At 33.0% G+C, this 21,238-nt stretch overlaps 1 protein-coding gene across 2 annotated transcripts in view; it reads left to right on the forward strand.

Moving 5' to 3' along the window:
• Nucleotides 1-14,245, forward strand: part of IPMK (inositol polyphosphate multikinase) — a 48,200-nt gene extending 33,955 nt beyond the window's left edge. For both annotated transcript variants that reach the window (XM_015592312.2, XM_006915616.3), the window contains exons 4-6: nucleotides 2,486-2,658; nucleotides 6,977-7,058; nucleotides 9,068-14,245. In XM_015592312.2, the coding sequence (XP_015447798.1) occupies nucleotides 2,486-2,658; nucleotides 6,977-7,058; nucleotides 9,068-9,690 (878 nt within the window). In that variant the 3' untranslated portion in view covers nucleotides 9,691-14,245. The remainder of the gene's footprint in view (nucleotides 1-2,485; nucleotides 2,659-6,976; nucleotides 7,059-9,067) is intronic.
• Nucleotides 14,246-21,238: the final 6,993 nt, after the last annotated feature.

Raw genomic sequence — 21,238 nt, forward strand, 5'->3', positions numbered from 1 at the left:
ATTTGTAGAAAAATCAGTAAAGCTCTCAGGGCTCAGATTATGTCCTATTTTTCTATTTACCTGTTTTATTCAGAAGCACTTACAGCAAGTTGCTAGGTACTTAATATACTCTTTCTTAAAAACTGCATCTCTAAAGCAGGTTTTGGTGTTTATAACTTAGAGGGAATGATAGAAATGACAATCTCAAATTTTCACTTTTCACTGAAAAAAATTGAGGCCAGAGATTTAAACAAAAACACTAAACCAACTCTCAGTATACTTTAACCTAAGGATTATTAATTTAAGGCTAATCATAATCTAGCAGTTATTTATTAATTCCAATCATATAAAATATATCAAGAACCTGAAAGTATGGTAAAGAAAGACACATTTGGCTAGTCAAAATAAATGTCAAATAAAACCCGTAATACTCAAGCTTGTTTACTGAAGGAATAGTTCGATTTATTATAGTGTAAAGAAGGCTAAGCCCAAAGCCCCACTGGGCAGTAGGAATGAGAAAGGCAGACATTCATTTATCCATCAAACATTTATTGTAACCTTGCTGTATATAGAGTTTGCATCATTTGTATTTTTCTTCTTCCCAAGAGGAGAAGGAAGAAATAGGGATTTTATATTCAGATTTGCTGTACCCTACTGTAGCTGTCATTTCTGTCTCATTATAAAAAAGTTTGCTTTTAATCACTACCAAATTGGCAAGTAGAAAATAATAACCCTACACTGAGATATTGATGCTGTAATACTCAGCTAGGTTCACTCACTGTATACTCTTGTATATAGCTTCACCTCAGTAATACATTTAGGGTCTCTTGAGTTAGGGAAATTAATGATAATAAATTTGTGATGCCAGTGATCTATTATATTAAGATCGATTAGTCTTTTCTGATATTTGAAATAAAAGCCTTGTTACTGAAATTTTTATACAGCTGTAGAGCAGATGAATAATTCTCCTTTCCTAAGTAGTTAGAGATGGGAAGAGAGAATCTGAAGGGAGTCGTCTTATGCTGCTTCCTTTCCCATCTTTTCATGGGAATTACAGATGGAAATCTGTGATTATCTTTTAAAGTGCAGAAACTGGGAGTTGGAGGGTGGTGGGGAGGGTGTTCCATTTTCTTAATCAGGATATGTCCATTTGTCCCATTACCTTTCACTGTTAGCAATTTCATGTCTGTGTCCAGACTTTTTGTTTTCTCTTATCATGTTGAAGATACCTGTTTGAGAGATCTTTTCTTTATAATGTGAAGGTTTCCTTATAATGCTGGTGCTGGTCTCTTAGGCTGCAGTTCCTTTTTTTGTCATATTTGGGCTTGACTTCACCTAGTTCTACACAGTCATAATCTTCTCACCATCATCTTCCTTTGACTAGGGGATATAATTTATCTATTTCTTTTACTTAAATCTGCCTTAAATTTAAGGAGCTTAAAGCTTTTTCAAGCCCTACCAGAGTTGTTCTCATTTTTGGTTCAGCACTGACTTCTTGTAATTTAATAACTATTCTAGTCTTGGTGGGACAGGAAAAAAGAAAATACATTAAAAATGTGTCTTTTTTTCCCTGGTAGTCTTTTATTTAATTCATAGAAAGTATGCATTTTCTGTAACTTTATTTGTTACTTTGATAAAAAGCAGATATAACCTCTTTTGTCTTTGAGGAAAAGTTTTTAGGAAAAATACTTGTTACATTGATAACTTAAAATTACAGTATCATTCAGAACTTTGGGGAGATTCTTTCACCCAGGAAGGGGAGTAAGAATTTTTTTCTTTACTTCCTTCCCTCAGTGCACTTGTACTTTTACTTTCAAACTAAAACTATCGGTAGTTCAGGTAGTGTGATAACTGTGACTTTTACAATTTTTTACTTGAATCTATATTTATAATCATTTTCTTTAGGAAGATGTATGCAGGTTGCCAAAGTGATTCATAAATGAACTTATAAGGAATGCTTGCATTTTAAAAAGCAAGATATTTGTTTTTCCTTTGAGACTTAGTAAGACTAGAATGTATATTTGGCAATGACCGTCATTTGGATTGGCTCACTTTTCTTAACCTAGACTTCTGTTGTATACTCTGTTGGAAGGATTTAGTCCTATTACTTATTTTAAATGAAGAATAAGCTTTTAAAAAATTATTAAAATACTAAGAGATCTACTGAGGCATAGATGACATAAGTTGTATTTTAAAAGGGACTGCATTCTGGAACAGCTTTTGATGTAATCTCATTGCCTTTTCAATGTCCTTGGAAACTTTATATCTACTTGCTGCCTTTTGTTTATGGTTACACATTATTTAATTCACCTCCTGCAAGAGATTCTCTGTGATATTTATACTGGTTATAATTTTTTTTTTTCCAGGTGGAGTAATAATAATTGAGGACTGGATTTGATTGAACTTTTTTCTTAGTTTTACGTTTTCCTCATTTCGTTTCCACTGAAAGTTACTTGAGTAGTAATGTGTTTGCCTATTACTAAATAAAATTTTTCTTTTATTACAGATTTATACCTAAAACTGGAAGACGTGACCCATAAATTTAAGAAGCCCTGTATAATGGATGTAAAGATAGGGCGAAAAAGCTATGATCCTTTTGCCTCATCCGAGAAGATTCAACAACAGGTCAGCAAGTACCCATTAATGGAGGAGATTGGGTTCTTGGTGCTTGGCATGAGGGTAAGAGTTATTCTTGTTACATATTCGTCTCTTGAAAATTATAGATGTCATTATAATAACATATCAGAGGATAATATATTTTGGAATTGGGCTGTCCGTAACTCCTCTATGTATGGGCAGAGACTTTTATTTCTTTCATTCACTGATATTTGGTCAGTGTCTGCAATTATTCTGTACATGGTATGTGATTAATAAATAAATGAACAAATGGCTGAACCTCAAGACTCTGACTCTGGTAATTTTGTTTTAAAGAAGCTTTAAGTTTAGGTGTAAAATAATATGATAAGTAAATGTTATCTGTGATTTTTCCCATGAGGAAAGTGCTAAGTTTATATATTCAATAATTTTTCTATATTTCTGAAAGAAAAAGGAAGCTAAAATTAGGTCAGTGTTTCAGACTGTGATTTAAAAACAGTTGTTTCATTTGCTTACGATTCTGTGGGTTGGCGTTTGAGCTGGGCTCAGGTAGACAGTTCTGTTCTGATCTCACATAGGGTCCTTTATGTAGCTGCATTCATCTGATGGCTTGACTGGAGCTAGATCTGAAATGACCTCACTCTTATGTCTGGGAGTTTGTACAACTTTTGGATGGGCCTTTTTTCCATATGGTCTCTTATCTTCCAGGAGGCTAGCTGGAGCTTCTTTGTGTACCACATTTCAAGAAGGTGAGAGTGGGAGCTACAAGAGCTCTTAAAGTCTAGGTTAGAAAGTTACTTGTCACTTCTCTGGAACTGTATAGTTTGGACTATATTGATAAGGAGGATAAATAAACTCCACTTTCAATGGTGGGAATAGGGAAGTCACAATACAAATGGCAGTATGCATAAGATGGGAAGGATCGTTGAGGCCATCTTTGCAAACAATATGCCACAGTTAAGTAATGTGGAATAAAATTCTCTAAACAAATAGTATGTCTTTTAGATGTGTGGAGGTAAAAATTTTAGACATGATAAATAATTGCATACCTGTATAAGCATAACGAGTAGTTTTGAAATTCATCATGTACAACAATATACAGATCTTCCTTTTGAGCTTTAAACAGTATAGTTAATAAGCATTGTAGATGAATTGTTAATGTGTTGGTTACAACAGCACAGTTGAATTTGATATTCTGATTGTAAATAAAACCACAGAAATTATTGATGCGGTTATTTCATTTCGAAAACTATAAATGTGGGTATATAGTAAAAGGAAAAAGAATAATGAATTTTAAAACAAATGGAAAAAAAGCATCCCGCAGAAATCTGAATTGGCAACTATTTAAATCTTCACTGTTTTCAAATCTCATCCTCCCACTTTCCTTCTCACTGTTAGCAGAGGACTTTGCCTTCTGCTTCAGAAAAAATAAAAGCAGGATTTCCTTTAATTTCCTGCTAACAGATGTACTTTCGTTCTCTCTTCTTCCTGTCACATTGAAGAATTTTCCAACCTTCTATCTAAGGACTTCCCTATGCCCTCTGGATCTCATTCCCTCCCACGTCTTCAGGAACTTAATACTGTTGATTCTTTCTTGTTTTATATCTTCAACTTCTTCCTCTCTTTACTCCTTTCCTTTTGTTTTATATATATTCAAATAACTCAAGTTTTTAAAAAACAATATCAAAACTCACCTTTACCTTGCTCTGCTCCCCAGCAGTGGATTTAACTTGCCTCCCCTTTGCAGCCAAACTAGTTATTTCCATTGTCTTACTTTCCACCCTCCAATCTAGCTTTTGCTCTATCATGCCACCAGATTGGTTCCTCACCAAGGTTCTAATGGCATCACCATGTCACTAAATCCAAATGGCATTTTTCATTACTTACCTTACTTCACTTTGAAAAGGAGATTTCAAGGGTGACTTGGTCTTCCTTGAAACATTCCTCTTGGTGTCCATAACAGTACACCCTCTACTGTTTTTTTCCAAAGTCCATTTAGTAGTTTTTTTTGCCAGCTTATTTTTTTCCTGTTTATTCTTTAAACGTTGAAGTATTCCACTCTATTCCATTTTACTGCCTCCCTCTCTTTTCTTTCTATTTCTAAGTAATGTCCTTTGTTCTTATTTTGTTCACTTAACACTGGTAACTCCCAAATGCATATCTTCAGCTTCTTTTTCCTTGATCTCCTAATCTATATATCTAATAGCATCCTAGACATTTTACTTGGATAACTTAAAAACAGTTAGAACTAATACATAAAAAAAATGATACACTCATCTCTCTCATAGACTAAAACCCACAGCAAAAGCAACAAATCTCTGTTATTCCTTATTTTAATAAATGGCATCACCATATATCCGGTTTGCAAACTAGAAACCTTATAGTCACCTTTCAGAGCCATGCATTAATCCTATTGATCTTAATAACCAAACATCTCATGAGTCCTGTTATCACCATTATCCTACTCCAGGCTCTAGTCTCTTCACTGATATCTCAAGTTCAGTTTTGTTCTCTTCCAATTTGTTCTCCAAACATTGCAAAAGTATATTTAATCATGAATTCCCCTATTAAAAAACTCTTCAGTGGGTTTCGATTGCCTTAGGATACATATATAAGATAAATAAGGCATTGGATGATTTGGCTCTCCTGGGATGAGTCATTTCGCCAAATAGAGATTCTTCTGTCTGATGTATATATTTTTTAATAACAACTCTATTAAGATATAATTTATATGCCATTCAGTTCACTCATGTAAAGCAGGAGCCTCTAACCCCTAGACCACGGACCAGTGCTGGTCCCTGGCCTGTTAGGAACCAGGCCACACAGCAGAAGACGAGCAGTGGGCTAATGAGCAAAGCTTCATATGTATTTGCAGCCCCTCCCCAGTGCTAGCATCACCGCCTCAGCTCCACTGCAGATCATTAGGTGTTATATTCTCATAGGGGCACTGGTCTCTGGTGCCAAAAAGGTTGGGGACTGCTGACAAAGTATACTGTTCATTAATTTTAGTATATTCACAGGGTTGGACAGCCATCACCACATTCAACTTTAGATTATTTTTTCACCCCCAAAAGAAATGCCATACTTTTTAACATTTGAAATCCTGCCACTTGAGACAATGTGGATAGACCTTGAGAACATCATGCTAAGTGCAATAAGCCAGACAAAGAAAGGAAATGGGAGATGTGGGTCAAAGGGTATAAAGTTCTAGTTAGATGAGTAAGTTCTGAGGATCTAATGTATAGCATGGTGACTGTAGTTAAAATACAGTATTGTATGCTTGAAATTGGCTGAGAGTAGATCTTAAGCATTCTCACCACACAGAAAACTAGTTAACTATGTGAGGTGATAGATATGTTAATTATTTTGATCTTGGTAAACTTTCCACAGCGTATATATCAAATAATCATGTGGTATACTTTCAATATATACAATTTTATTTGTCATTCAGTCCTCAATTAGTTGGAAAAACTGTAAATGAGGTATGTTTTACTATACGGTAGGATGGCAAAGTTAGTCCCTCCTTATTAATCTTATTTCAATTATCCTGGTTATTCTTACTTTTCTATATAAACTTTAGAATTAACATATGGTTACAGAAATTGTTGGTGTTTTATTATATCATTTTAGTTCTGGTTAATTTAAGTAGAATTGGTATCTTTTGTGATGTTTAGTCTTGTCTCTGAGAACATGGGCGTGTGTGTATATCTCAGGAATGTGTAAAAATGTCTTTATATAGCTCTTTCCTTTATTTAGTTTATTTCTATGTTTTATTTCCTTTTTGTGGCATTTGTAAATGGGGTCTTCCATTATGTTTCTAATCAGTTATTTGTATATATCAAAGTTTATTTTGTGTTTACTAATTTTATTCAGTTATTTCAAGTTTTTATTTTGTGTATTAGTTTTTCAGTTGATTTTCAGTATACAACCATTATCTACAAAGAGTAATATTTTTACCTCCTCCTTTCCAAATTATTATACCTCTAATTTTTTTCTCATCTATTTGCATTTGCTAGAAACTACAGAACAATATTAGATAGTAATGATGATAAAAGGACATTCTGGTAGAACACTTTTTGTGGAAGCTTCCTGTATTTTAGGGCAGATGCTTCCTTATTTTCACTTTAAACTTGAACTGACTTGGTGGATTGAGGTAGATAATTTTTCATATTGAAAATACTCATCATTTTAAAGAGTTTTTATCAATAGTGGATATAAATTTGTTAAATACCTTTTTAGCATCCATCGAAAAGGTGGTATGATTTTTTTTCTTCTTCAATCCATTAGAATGAATTATATGAATAGATCTTCCCATCTTAACCATCTTTGCATTGCTGGGATAAGTCCTATATGGTCAAGGAGTATTCTATTCGATTTTAATATTCAGTGCTTTTTCTGACAGGTTTATCATGTTCATTCTGATAGCTATGAGACACAAAATCAACACTATGGAAGAAGCCTAACAAAAGAAACTCTAAAGGATGGTAAGGATTGAAAAGGCATATTTCAATGTTTTTCTTACTACACAGTTATCAAAACAATTCTAAAGTGATTTCAGTTCTCTCTTTTTTTTTTTAGTATAATGATTCAATTCACAATAAACAAACTTTAAAAAAAAAATGAACCTTAGATGCACAGAATTAGTCATAATCCCTGGTTCATGGTACACCAAAACCAAGGGTCTGTGAACGCTTACATTTTAATTCATTTATTATTTATTAATATTCTTTAACCCATCTCCCATTTGCCCTGAGAATACTCGCCGGTGGTGCTTGCGGCTGCAGTGTTTACCATGAGATAACTCGCAGATTACAGTCCTTACCTTACCCTCAAAGTTTGCTATGAAATAGCTTGCTTTAATTATTACTTTCATATCACTCTAGTGTATTGATAGTCTTTGGAAACAAATGATGTACTTCTACTTATAGCATTCTGTTTTTAGTCATGGTATTTCAATTTACAAAATATGGTAATTCTCGATTGCTGAAAATGTCAAATCCTAGATGTTCTCCGCTTTGTGTTGTTCAGTGCTTTGAAATTTACCACACAAAAAAAATTATTAAATATTGGTCATCATATACATTTCTGTAACATTAGGATTAGAGACAAGTTCTGTTTAGTAATAACTCCATGAAGTTTTTATATTTTATTTTCATATTGAAAACCAGTCAGATTTCCTTCAGTCTTAAAGAGCGTGTTTATGTAAAATTAACGCTGGCAGCAAGTTGCACTTATTTTTTTCTAAATGGGAAATGGGTTAAAAAATGAACATCTTTGATCCAATCATCTAGTCCAGGTTGTTTTTAAAATCTTAGTACACTGATCATAGTATATTAAAACTGCTTGTTACATAAGAGAGTTTAAAATGTGTGTTGTATCATGTAATTTATCTTTATTAAAATTTCCCATGTGTAGTTAGTTGAGGTGTGTATTATAAGCTTCTAGAACTATATTATAAATAGACAAGTGGCATTAAAAGTAGTTCAAATAAAGTCTGTTAACATATATGCTCCTAAAATATTTATGGGCAAGATATTACAAAAGCAATGATATCCTAGATATCTGCAAATAATATTTTGTTGGAAGTTTATTCTTAGCTCTACCTAAAATAGGGAGCAGCTTATGTATAGTGTGAAGAGTTTGAAGAATTTTTATTTTATGTGTAGAAAATAAGCATCCCATAGTGTGATTTTAACAATTAATATTTGCCTTGGCCAATAGTAAGATAATATGGAGATTGGCCAATAGTAAGATAATATGGAGATTGGCTCTTTATTAAAATATTTCCCCAGCTAATCTGAATATATTTAGTAGTTTCTGTCCCAAAGCTATTTAAAAGTAGAAATTAATTTGTAAATGCCCATAAATTTGTAAATATGATAAAATAGGCATAAATAATTTTAAGAGGCCTAATTATCTGATAGGTTAAAATATGTAAAAGTCTCCATTTTGGATAACACTCAAATTGGAGTAGTGCTAATCCCCAAAGTGAGCCTAACTTGTGAAAAGACTGATTTAATCAATATTATTGAGAACAGAAATTTACTACAGTTATGATTTGGTATTTTGGTAATGGGCTGCTGACCCCATTAAAAATGGTTATGATTTGACTCTAGGTTTTATAAGTAATCTTGCTAAAAATCTCTTATAATAGTGAATGAAGCAAATTTTGGAATCACATTTCTTGAGAATGTTATAGAGAGAGAGAACTAAACTACTGGTCTATCAGTTTTATCTAAATTGGATACTTTCACTTGACATAAGTGTCATTTAAATATTTCCTAATAAGAATATCTTTAACAGAAATTAAACTGAGGTCCAAGTTTCTGTGTCTGACTAGAATTCTTGCCTGTTCAGTTAATTGCAAGGGATGATGGGAAAAAATTGGAGAATTGTATCTACGATGAGTTTACTTCCCAAATGATAACTATTTCATAATTTTATTATAGTCTTAATAATATATTATAATAATACTATATTTTCTTTTTTATAGGAGTTTCCAGGTTTTTTCATAATGGATTCTGCTTAAGAAAAGATGCTGTTGCCGCCAGTATTCAGAAGATTGAGAGTATTCTGCAGTGGTTTGAAACTCAGAAGCAGCTTAACTTTTATGCAAGTTCATTACTATTTGTTTATGAAGGTTCATCTCAGCCAACTACTACAAAATCGAATGACAGAACTTTGGCAGAAAAATTTTTGTCCAAAGGACAACTCTCAGACACAGACGTACTGGAGTACAATAATAATTTTCGAGTGTTAAGTTCCACAGTGAATGGAAAAATAGAAGCTTCAGTAGGCAAAAGCTTGTCCAAGATGTATGCTCGTCACAGAAAAATGTATTCAAAAAAGCATCACAGTCAGACTTCATTGAAAGTTGAAAAGATAGAGCAAGACAATGGGTGGAAAAGCTTGTCACAGGAACATTTAAATGGAAATGTACTTTCCCAACTGGAAAAAGTTTTCTACCATCTTCCCACTGGTTGCCAAGAGATTGCAGAAGTAGAAGTACGAATGATAGATTTTGCTCATGTTTTCCCTAGCAACACAATAGATGAGGGATATGTTTATGGGCTGAAGCATTTGATTACTGTACTTCAGAGTATTTTAGACAATTGAATCCTTTGCTGCAGTCTTTTTAAGGGATGGGGCAATCAGTGAAGAGCAGCAATCAATATCTCTGCATTTCTAATGCTATGTAAAAAATTTGTATTGTGAGTCTACATTTTATTTGTCTTTATACTTTTGGTAGAAGGGTTAACTTTTTTATAATCTTACTCAGGAAAAACTAATTATTTGTTCATTTGAAAACTATGAAGAATAAAGAAACTTTGGAATGTTAAGCAGGGAATATGGTGGTACATGGTTTAAACACCTATTTGGCTCAAGCAAACCATTCAGTCATTAAGAGTTTAGTTTTCTGTAGCCAGTTTATCATGAAATCTCTGTCCACCCGTAACCTTTACAATGAGCCATATCTAAACTCATTACATTATGAGAACACTTTCAAAAATCTAGAAAGCACAGGTTGATGTTCTTAGTATTGCTATATGAAGTTATTAAAACTGGAGAAAATTCTACTTCAGAAATAAATACTGTTTAGTTTTATATTAAAAGTTCCGACCAGCATATCACAAGGTGCTTCTTAGTGAAATGATTTAGAATTATTGCATTCCAAAAGCAGATTTCCCCTTTAATTTTCATTTATATCCATATTTCAAAATATTATACTTTATAAAAAAGGTAATTGAAATGGACAACAACAACAACAACAAAAATCTTGAAATTAAGGGCACTAATAATAATTCTTGCTAGGACAAGAAGAAAGCAGTTACTTGGAAGGAACAAAATATTTTTCTTTAAAAATTTTTCATTTATGGGCAAATTGGAATATATATTTACTACATTATGAAAGTGTTATGAACCATTTAATAACTTTTCCTCTAACTGCGCCTTCAAAAAGGTAGATGATTGAAGCAGTCTTATTTCTTCTTTAAATAACATTTGAGATTTTGAAAAATTCATTATATGTTTCCATTTAGTTAAACAGTAGTATATATATGTATTGCTAAAAATGATGTTTCTCAGAATTCTAATAAGCAGTGAAGGAAACATTCAATATTGTGAGTATTGTCAAAAGTACTATGTAAATTAGTACATTGTAGAGAATTTGGTGCACATCTAAATCCACGCTTCTATTTTACTTTTACTCAAAATAGTTTCATATTATATTCAAGAGAGAAATTATTTAATTTCATGGAGGGGAGCAATGTTATTTTTTCTGGATAAATTAAGTTATGTATTATCTGTGTTTCATATCCATTACATTTAAAAAAATAACTACTTATTATTGAAAACGTTTAAAACTTTGAGGTTAAATTTGCAAATGTTAGATGTTTATGCTCTCATTACTTGCATTTGATCCACAAATAACACATCTAAGTAGTTAACAGTTTTGCCATATTCCTGGGAGTTGTGAATTGTTTGATTGTCCCCTCCCTTTTCCCAAAAAATTACAAATTAAACTTGTAAGTCCAAGCGCCTTCTTTTGGTGTGCGGAAGATAGTATCACAATTATCTGTTTATCTCACTTTCCTAACTCTCTCCGAGGGTACTTTGCAAACCCTGAGCCCAAACAGAAGTACACAATGCTCTGTGATTTTTGTGGTTAGTGAATATATTAAACCTGAATAACTTTAAAATTTATATGCATTTTGTTACAGGAAAATTTGATTTATTGTAATTTTTTATTTAGAGTCATTGTAAGTATTTTCCATAGGGACTTCTTATTTTTCTCTACTGCCTAAGTGGGTATTGGCTTTTGCTTTTTTTGTAGGGATGAATTTTAAGTCATAATCACAAATTTTTTAGTTTTACTTTATTTCTCCTACAACATAGACTTTTGTTGTTGTTGTTGTTTGGATAGTGGTTCAATAAATCTTATGTTCAGATATTTAGACACTATTTTGAATCTGAACAAAACAAGAGGCTTTTTTTTATATGGGATGGTATCAGCCTATATACAATGAATTAATACATTTAAGTATTATTAGATTTTTTTTGCACATTTTAGCTCAATAAAGTGTGAATCAACTGTTCCAGATTTTCTTTATCCATATTTGGAAATATAGTTTTGTAAAATCAGTGTCTTACCTTTTTGATACAATAAATAGATCATGTTTTGTTTTATTTTAATAAAACAAGAAGCGCTTTTATCTTTTGTTTTTCAGGGAAGGGATTAACATTTAATTCTGTTTACATTTTTTATCACTGTTATCCAATGCTCATTTTATGTTACTTTATAAGTAAGCTTACATCTAACAGAATAAGTGTCTGTTTATGTAATCTACATGTGACTATTTTACTATCTAGTCCAGTCATTTAGCATTATGCTGAAATTTAGCACTGTGGAAATGAATGATCACTATTCACCAAGCATATTTAAAAATGTAAATGTTTAAGAAATAAGCATAATAAGTATGTAGTTTGGGTTAATAGGATTATCAAAATTCCACTAGAAAACACAGATAATGGTTTTAGTGTATTTCTTATGGAATGCACTCATAAAAAGAACTTTAAGAAATTATGGAGAGTGAATAATACATTTCTCTAATAAAAATTTAAATTGTATAATAGTTTTATAATAAAGTATTTACATTAATTGATATTTTAATATGGATGGAAGTTGCATAGATTCAAATAAATAAAAATTGATGATAAATATTTTATCTAAATAGTTTTTCAAGAAACAGTTGTGAAAATGTATATATTAAATGGCTCTAACGTGGAGCTTGTGGTATTTTCAACTCAGTATTCATTATTCTTTGTTTCATGTCTCTGGACAGATTGTAGTTATACCTCTTACACTACAGTTTGCTATTATGGGGCTTTAGATTGTGTTCAACTGAATAAGAACTTTTTTTTCTGATTTTGATTGAGTTTAAGTTACTATTTTATGATTTTCAAGGTGATGTCCATATCTTCTCTAACATCTATCAAATTTATAACATAAGAAAAAGGAATTAATTTTCAGAGATATTTCAGTTGCAATTTTCTTGTTTCATACATCTGAAAACGTTTGTTTTTAGGATTTAGAATATTGTGGAAGATGTAAGATAAAAGAAAATGGTAAAACAATGAAAAAATTTTGTGAAATTACATAAATTTTGTCCACTGTTAAAAACATTGTCATCGTTTTAGTACTACTTTCTCGTAGCAGTATGACATTTTATACTTAAGCTTGATTTGCTTTAAAAATTGTTTACAATGCTTTGTAATAATCTTTCTTATCTAGTGCCTTTAACCTTGATTTGATACATGTGTAGCCTCAGTTATCCTTCCATTACATCCTATAATGTTAGCATAGACATCAGTTTCTTTTAAAAAATTGCCAATTTGATCGTGTGAGGAGGTAAATGTTTTGGGAAAATGAGTAGAGTTGCCTATAGAGACTAGGCTGCTTAGTTCATTCAAAAATATTTACTGGTTATTTACCATGCACCAAGCATTTTTAGCCCCTGTGAATATACAGTTGTGAACCAATCAGACAAAGCCCTAACTATTTCCAGCATTCTGTCTAGATGAGATGGGGTAGGGTTGGGGACTGAATTAAAATAGAGATACAGAAAAATATTCATTTAAAGATAATAAAGTTAAAAAGCATTTGAGTTTGTGTAAAGATAAAGTAATTATTGAGATGAGGTGAAGCAACTAACAATGTTAGAGAGGTTAAATAATACTTTGCAGCACGATAACCTCTATATGACTTTGAGTTCAGGTAGTAATTATAGACAGCATAAGAAGGGCTTAATTTTTCAGTTTTCTTGTTGGTAAAGGTACGTTTACTTAGACTGTCCATTTAGAGTAGTGTTTTAACATAACATTACTGTGAAAAACATTCCATTATATATTCACAAGCAAATTACTGCACATTTTTTACATTGTATTTTATAATTTAGTACAAACGTTTTAGGCCTCAGTCCTCAAATCACCGGTATTTTAAATTTAGCAATGAATATGAAATTACTTTCTGACTTACAGAGTGATTTTATTGTTACTTAAAATGCTTGTTAATATTTTAGGAAGGTTGGAGTTTCTGTTTTCTGGGAGTTAATATTTAAATTATTACTTTGATAGCATCTAGTAAGAGGAAACTATTCATGCGATTAAACAAATGACAGTATACTTTCAAGAATTTTCCTTAATTGTTAAACTTTGTCATTGGGGTTAAATTTTGTCCTAGTGTTCACTTACAACATATATTAACAAGTTTAATTATGAAGTGAATAGTCTTAAGTATGATGTGTGATGCACCTGCATATAAGTGAAAATGGCGTGCACAAAGACACTTTACTATGGGAGCTGTACTGGAAGATTTATGAAAGCATGTGAAATTGCACCTAAAATTGTGTTATTAGTGACTATGCTAAATTTATTGTACTTGATGAATGAATGTATTTAGTCTAGTCAAAGTTACTTTGGTTTAAATGTCTTTTTTAATGTGTTTGTAATTTGTACTATTGATGGGGGGTATTCTTGGACTGCAGGGGTTATTGTCAATGTGTGATTTTATTTTTTAGAATCATCTAATGTGATATACTGATTTTTATAAGTGATATTTAGATAATTCTAATAACTGTATATTTGACAACCTATTAAAATGTTTTGCATTGGAGCTGTTTTCATTAATTATAATGTACTAACAAATTTATGGTAGTTTAAGAAATAATTTATTCATTCAACAATTATTTGAGTACATATTATATACCAAAAACTATAAGAATCATTAGGGATTCAAAGATGATTAAAGACAGGATGTTAATGGAAGCATATACATTTGAAATGAAAAAATATGTAAACTTTTGTATGAATATACAATTTTTAACATGTGGACTGAAATCTTTGGAACCAACCTAAAAGAAGTAGACTATAGGAGGAATAAATTGACTTGGCTGTGAAAATATATACTACAATTTTAAAACTTCAGGAGTAGGTAAGATGTTTTTGCATGTATTTGAAATTTCACAAATTAGTTACTTAATCAGTAACCAAGTTAGTATTTTCATCCATTAAATTAAAAAGAGGGCACTGTTGAAATCCTACCCTATACCAGGCACTGTATTTGACTTTGGAGATTTAAAAAGTTGAATAAGAGATTCAGTACCTATCTTGGAAATATGTACTGTCTGGTAGAAAGAAAAAAAAACCATGTAAATGTGGGATAAAATGTTATTGGGTCTGTGATTGATAGTTATCAATATACAGCAGGGCCATGAAAGAGAGGAGTCAGTCTGATAGCATGCAAGAGGAAGAAGAGGATGTGTGATTCATAGCCTCATAACAATTGTGAGTCAAGGCTCCAGAAGGTTGTATGGCTTTCCTCTCGTGCCCGTTGCTGTGCACTGTGGGGTTGAGCAATGCCATGTGAAGTAGTTATTTTTCTTATTAAGACTAGCTGCCTTACTGCTGAAAAAAATGGGGAATCTCATTGCCATAGTCCCCAAGTTACAGCTAAGTGTTAAGAACTAAAAAAAAAAATAAAAAAGTAAAAATAGTCTCTTAGGGATTTCATTAGAAATGCAGATTGTAATTCAGCAGGCATAGATGGGGTCTGTGATACTCCTTGTTCATAGAACACACTTTGAGTAGAAAGATTTTTTTAGAAAGCTCTTTGGGGGTGGAGTGTACAGTAGATCTTGGGTCACTTTGATCTAAGCAATCAGCTGTTTGAAAGCCAGGTGAGGGTGCTGAGAAAGAAATGGGCTTAAAATGTGAGAAAATACATCTAGAAAATACATACTTCCATACATGTAATACCCCTACTTAAAAATCTTTTACTAGCTTCTTCCCTGCCCTTTCATCTACCACTCCCTTTCCTTTGCCCCGTTTCAACAAAATTCCTCAGTTTACCTCCAATTCTCCCATTGACTCGTTCTAGTTAGGCTTCCCTAGGACTTGTATTTTCTGTGTCAGGCTTGTGCCTTTTTAGGTACACTAGACAACAGTTCAGCACTATGCTTGGGGGACTATTTTAAACAACATCACCAAAATCACAAAAATTTGAAAAACAGCACTAAATAAACTGCAGAGAACACATTTGTATTATGAGAACTAAAACAAAAAGGCAGAACATAGCTATACCATGCCGCTGCTGGGAATGTATGCATTGGGTGACTCAAATTTTTTTGCTGCTCTACAAATGACTGCAAAAATGCTAATGAGTATTGTTTGGGGCTACAAATAAATTTTAGTGAGTAGGTGAATTCATGAATAATTGGCTCAACTATATACATATTTTGTGTGCGTGTGTGTGTGTGTGTGTGTGTGTGTGTGTGTGTGTATGTGTATTATCAGGCACTGTACTAATAATTTACATATTCCATCTATAACCCAATTCTTTTAGTTAGGAGTCTAAACATAATTGCTGAAAGCTATCTTTCCCACATCCTATAAGAAGTTCAATGTGCTTCCTAAGAATTCTGAACAAGAGCTAGCCCCAAGTTTGGTTCCTCCTAAGCTTTTGATCTTGTTTGTCTCTGCAGCAGCTCTTTCTGCTCCATAAAAAGCCAGGGATAGGACTCAGCTTCTTTGCCTTTATTTTCTCTAAAATTGCTGATCCGGGGCTTTTGTTTGTATAGCAGGCTTTAGGGAAATCTTGGGAATAAAAAACTTGGTTACATTGCAATAACACAAACAAATTAAAATGTTAAACAGCTTTGTCTTAAACTTTAGTGTTTTAGTTTCTCCACCCTAACTCCTGGAATTTTTAATAGTTGTTATATCTAAATCTTTATTTACAATAATAGGATATTTGCTTACTTCAGATTATAAATTTAACATCACTAACCAAGGCATTCAGACTTTGTTTTTTTCCCTTTTTTCCCAACAGTATCTGTAAATAGAGAACAGAGATTTGGTTTTGCTGAGATGAATTATGATAGCCACTCTTTGAGAAGCACAATTGGCTATGGTAGTTTTAGTAACATTTTTTCCTTCTATGTTATTGATGTCAAACCCATTTGATCCTCACAGAATCTCTATGAGAAAGTTTTATTTCAAATTTACAGATTAGGAAAAGGCCCAGAGAAGTTAAGTCATTTGTCCAAGTTTGTAGAGCTTATTACAAGGAGTTCATCCTAGGGCTTAAGAGGTCAAGGTGCTTAACCACACTAGATTTGCTTACTTCCCAGTTCTCTAACTTCCCAAACAAGGGATGTCTGGATTGGTGAGAATATGTTGTACCGTGTACTATTATTATATAAAAAAAAAAATCTATAATCAAATTAAATACTGGATATATTATCCAAATTAAAAATGTGGGTTTACTCTTATTTTTCATAGAGATACTCTGTATGTTAAAGAAGATGTTGAAAGTCCAAGAACTAAAAATTGGATTGTTTCTATTTGTACATCGCTATATAGCCCAGGAAAAGAGATTTTAAATATGTACTTAATTATACTGGTTAATTAGTTACTTGCAGAATTATGATGGCTTTCTGATGTTGTAAGGCAATTTTGAAAGGATGCAGATTAAAGGAATATAAGTATAATGGCCAATGCATGTTTAGATTATATAAATGAATTTAAAATTTTGGAAGATTTGTAGCTAAGCAGAGAGCTTTCTTATAACAAAGTAAACAATGCTCTCAAGAAATAACATATGGAAAAGTTTATTTTAGCTTTTTTTCTTATTATAGTTTATTGGGGTATAATTCAAGACTTTTTAAAGTAAATTTGTGATTTAAATTTGTGAGCAAGCACAACAATTCAATTTTAGAAATTTTTCATTACGTCCCAAATTTCCCTCAAGCCTACTCGCATTTTTTAAAAGTTCTTAACAGGTCTGAGGGAGGAAAACAACACAATTTTACTACTTGAAGAGAAAAGAAAATTCATCTAGTACCACCTAGTGTTGTTTAAGTAGATAGCAAGTTGATATTAGAGTTCTTTAAATCCTCAGATTTAGGATTCTTTCTATGGGTTCACTAAATCAGGTACAAATATTTATGGTTAATAATTAAAGTTCAACTCAAAAATATCCACGAGCTTATCTAAAATCCTACTACATAAAATCGTAAAACTTAAAATTAATGATATATTATCTTCAAATGATAATTTACTTGGAGCCTTAGTATGTTTAGCCGATCAATGCTTACAAACTTTGTTTGAAGCAGGGATAGGAGGTCAGGATCTTGGCCCACCTGCTCCCCTGCCTATTGCAATTAACTATATAAAGAAAAGACTGTAGAGAAATAAAAAAGAGGGTGGTTATCTTTGGGTATCAGAAAATGAGTGAATTTTTCCTTTTGGCTTTATTTTTCTCTTGACTATGTATTTATAATTGAAAAAACTGTAATAAACTATTTTTTAAAGTGAATTTAAAATTTCAAAACATTGCAAAAATGCCTAGCAAAGTCCTTGAAAGACAGTAATTTTCCATGACTATTATTCTCTTGGATTCCTACCTATTGCTGGCAGTAGCTCACCGGATTCAAGGCAGAAATCACTGGAGGTTCCTGCCTCAGCCTCACAGTATGATTTCTTGTGGGGACTCTACCTCATTGAGCTTCATGGGAGCTCAAAGTCCCAAGATTAATTACATTTTAATCAACAGTGTTCATATAGTGAAATATACATAATCCTGATAGTGTTATTAGAAAACTGCTTTATTACAGAAAAATTATCCAGAGAAACAATAATTTTGGCAAACAGTTATGTAATTAGAGATGACAAATTGAATAAAAATAACAAATGCCTAACTTAGATTCCACTTCTGGCTCTGATTCTTACTATCCATGTGAACTTGGGCAAGCCATTTGACCTCCTTCTGTATTCTTTTTCTCAACTGTAAGCTGGGTGTAATAAAAAAAAAATACCTACATTACAGGGTTGTTATGGGAATTAAATGAAATAATACATGTATACTATATATCAAGTGCCCAGTAAATGTTAGATATATCTTCCATTATTTTACTATTAGTTTTATTTTATTAGAGTGTTGTGGGAGAGATTTGGCTTACTCTGACTGGGGGAAATCTGATGACACCACTTCTATAGGTGTAGATGGGAAACTAAAAATATGGGAGAGATGGGGCACGGGTGCTGTCCTTGGTTCTGAAACCACCATCACTCAGCATGGAAGACTGTTCTAAAACCTTAGGATACTGGTGATTCCTGGTTCAACCTCTTCCAAGAATTTTGAAGCAGGTGAGGGCAAAAGTGAAGGGAAATGCAGGAACGCATGTGTACATACACACAGACACACACACACACGGGGGGCGGAGAGAGAAAGAGGGTAGGGAGAGAAAAGGAGAGAGCTCCTTTTGGTGTCTCTTCTTATAAGTACACTAATCCCATTACGGGGGCTCCACCCTCATGATATCATCTAACCCCAATTATCTGCCAAAGGCCCTTTCTCTAATTACCATCACATTGGGGGATAGGGCTTCAACATATGAATTTCGGGGTGATAAAATGTTTAGCCCAGTCCATATCAGCCTATAAAGTGGGAAGCGCAAGAGTTTGTCACACCAAAGGCTCTCAATAAATGATAGTTACATGTAAAGGGGAAGCTGTAACCTGGGCCTCATAGTTTTAGTCTCACTGTATAATTCTACTTTTTTTCCCATGGTGCAGACCATTTAATATGAACTTGATATCTGCACATACAGATTTGTCATTGTCTTTGTTTCCTTAGCCATGTGCACCTGCTCAGCATAAACTATTGGGTAATGTGTTGGGGGTGGAGGTGATCCAAGTTGTGAAACCCATCGGGATGGAGCCTGAGTGCCAAAAAGGCCTGAGTCTAACTACACTAAGGGATGATTCATGGTTGGAGCCCATGTGAGCTATATTTTAAAGGTAGTTTAAAGTAATATACAGTAATTGCTAAGCCTTTCAACAGCACTTATTATGTGTTAGCCATTTTAAGCATGTTATATATGTCGACTCATTTTAATTATTACAAAACCTCTAAAGGATAAAACTATTATTATTGCAATTTTACAGATGAGGAAACGGAAGCAAACATATGTAATGGACCTCAATTAAAGTCACATGGTGAATGTCATAGGGACGGTTTAAACACAGCAATCTTGTGTTAGTACCTATAGTCTTAACCACCATGATAAATAGTATCTTTCCTGAAATTTAAGCCACATACTATGATTACACCTTTTCCTCTTGGGTTAAGTTCTGTAGTATATACTGTATCTTCCTCTAGTTAATATCTTAATACTATGGGGAGTGGTGGGACAGAAAGATTGCGATAAGCATTTAGAAGTGACTTCCTTTGGCAAAGCGATTCACTCATATAAGGGAGTTACAGTGTCTTTATGAAGGTTGGAGTGGGGGGTAGTCTTATCAGGCAGAGAGACTGATTCATTTGTCTGGAGAGGTTCATGGGTGGGGTGTTTAAGGCTTGGGGTGGTCCAAATGTTCCAAATCCTGCCATATATCCTTGGCATCCCTCTCCTTTGTGACCAATACTGTAATTACCATGTGAGAAGTCATGAGATTGTCAAAATCAACAACCTGACGAAGTTTGGCCCTCAGTTATCTCAGCCTTGATGCTAAATAATAATAGTCTTTAGTTCATCCTTGTCCAGAGAATTTAAGCATTTCAACTTCTCTCTAGTTAAACTTTTTGGTTTTGTTAGAAGAATACATCTTACAATTTTGAGTTGCTCATGCTATTCATATTATTCTATGGCCAGAGAGCAGCTCAATTTCCCTAAATCCCTTTCAAAGGTCAATTAATTTCAAATGACCCCAGGAATTATTTTAATTTTATTAATTAAACAGCAGGCTATGAGCTGCTAATTTCATTTCCAAGCATTAACATGGTTTTCACTCCCTTCAGGCCAAATAAACAATGCCAGATTCTTCCCATTTCGCTGAAGGTCTACTGCCTACAACTAACTCCTGATGATGTAATATAAAAATCTAACTTAAAAATATAATTTTCATCTACATTAGTTTCTTAGAGATGCTGTAACAAATTACCATAAACTGGGTGGCTCAAAACAACAGAGATTTATTCTCACACAGTTCTGAAGATTAGAAGTCTGAAATCGAGGTGTTGGCAGGGCCATGCTTTCCCTGAAGACTCGTGGAATCCTTTCTTGCCTTTTTCTAGCTTCTGGTAGCTCCTGACAATCTTTGGTTTTCATTGACTTGTAGCTGCATGACTTCAATCTCTGCCCTGTTTTCATGAGTCCTTTTCACCCTTCTTAATGTCTGTCCCTGTGTCTCCAAATCTCCCTCACCTTATAAATTTGAATTTAGGGCCAACTCTGATCCAATATAACTTTATCTTAACTTGATTATCTCTGAAAAGATCCTATTTCTAAATAAGATCACATTCACAGGTACTGGTGGGAAGAGAGTAGGCAGGGGCCCTACATCTTGGACATACAATTTGAGAGATACTATTCAACCCATTACAAGGCACAGAATTGTTACCATAGGCGTAACTGCTTGCTAGAAGTCCTCTTAATCATTTCCAATTCTGCACATCTTATACCTGCAGATTCCTATCAAACCTCTTCCAAGACTTCTGAAGTAGGAGAGGGGACAACTGATAGAAAAATGCATGTATACAAACACAAATTTCAGAGCTTGGGACACAGGAAAGTGTATTTGTCATCTGAAAGAAGCTGATTTCTAC

The sequence above is a fragment of the Pteropus alecto genome, unplaced genomic scaffold (assembly GCF_000325575.1).
Source record: "Pteropus alecto unplaced genomic scaffold, ASM32557v1 scaffold155, whole genome shotgun sequence".
Classification (NCBI taxonomy): domain Eukaryota; kingdom Metazoa; phylum Chordata; class Mammalia; order Chiroptera; family Pteropodidae; genus Pteropus; species Pteropus alecto.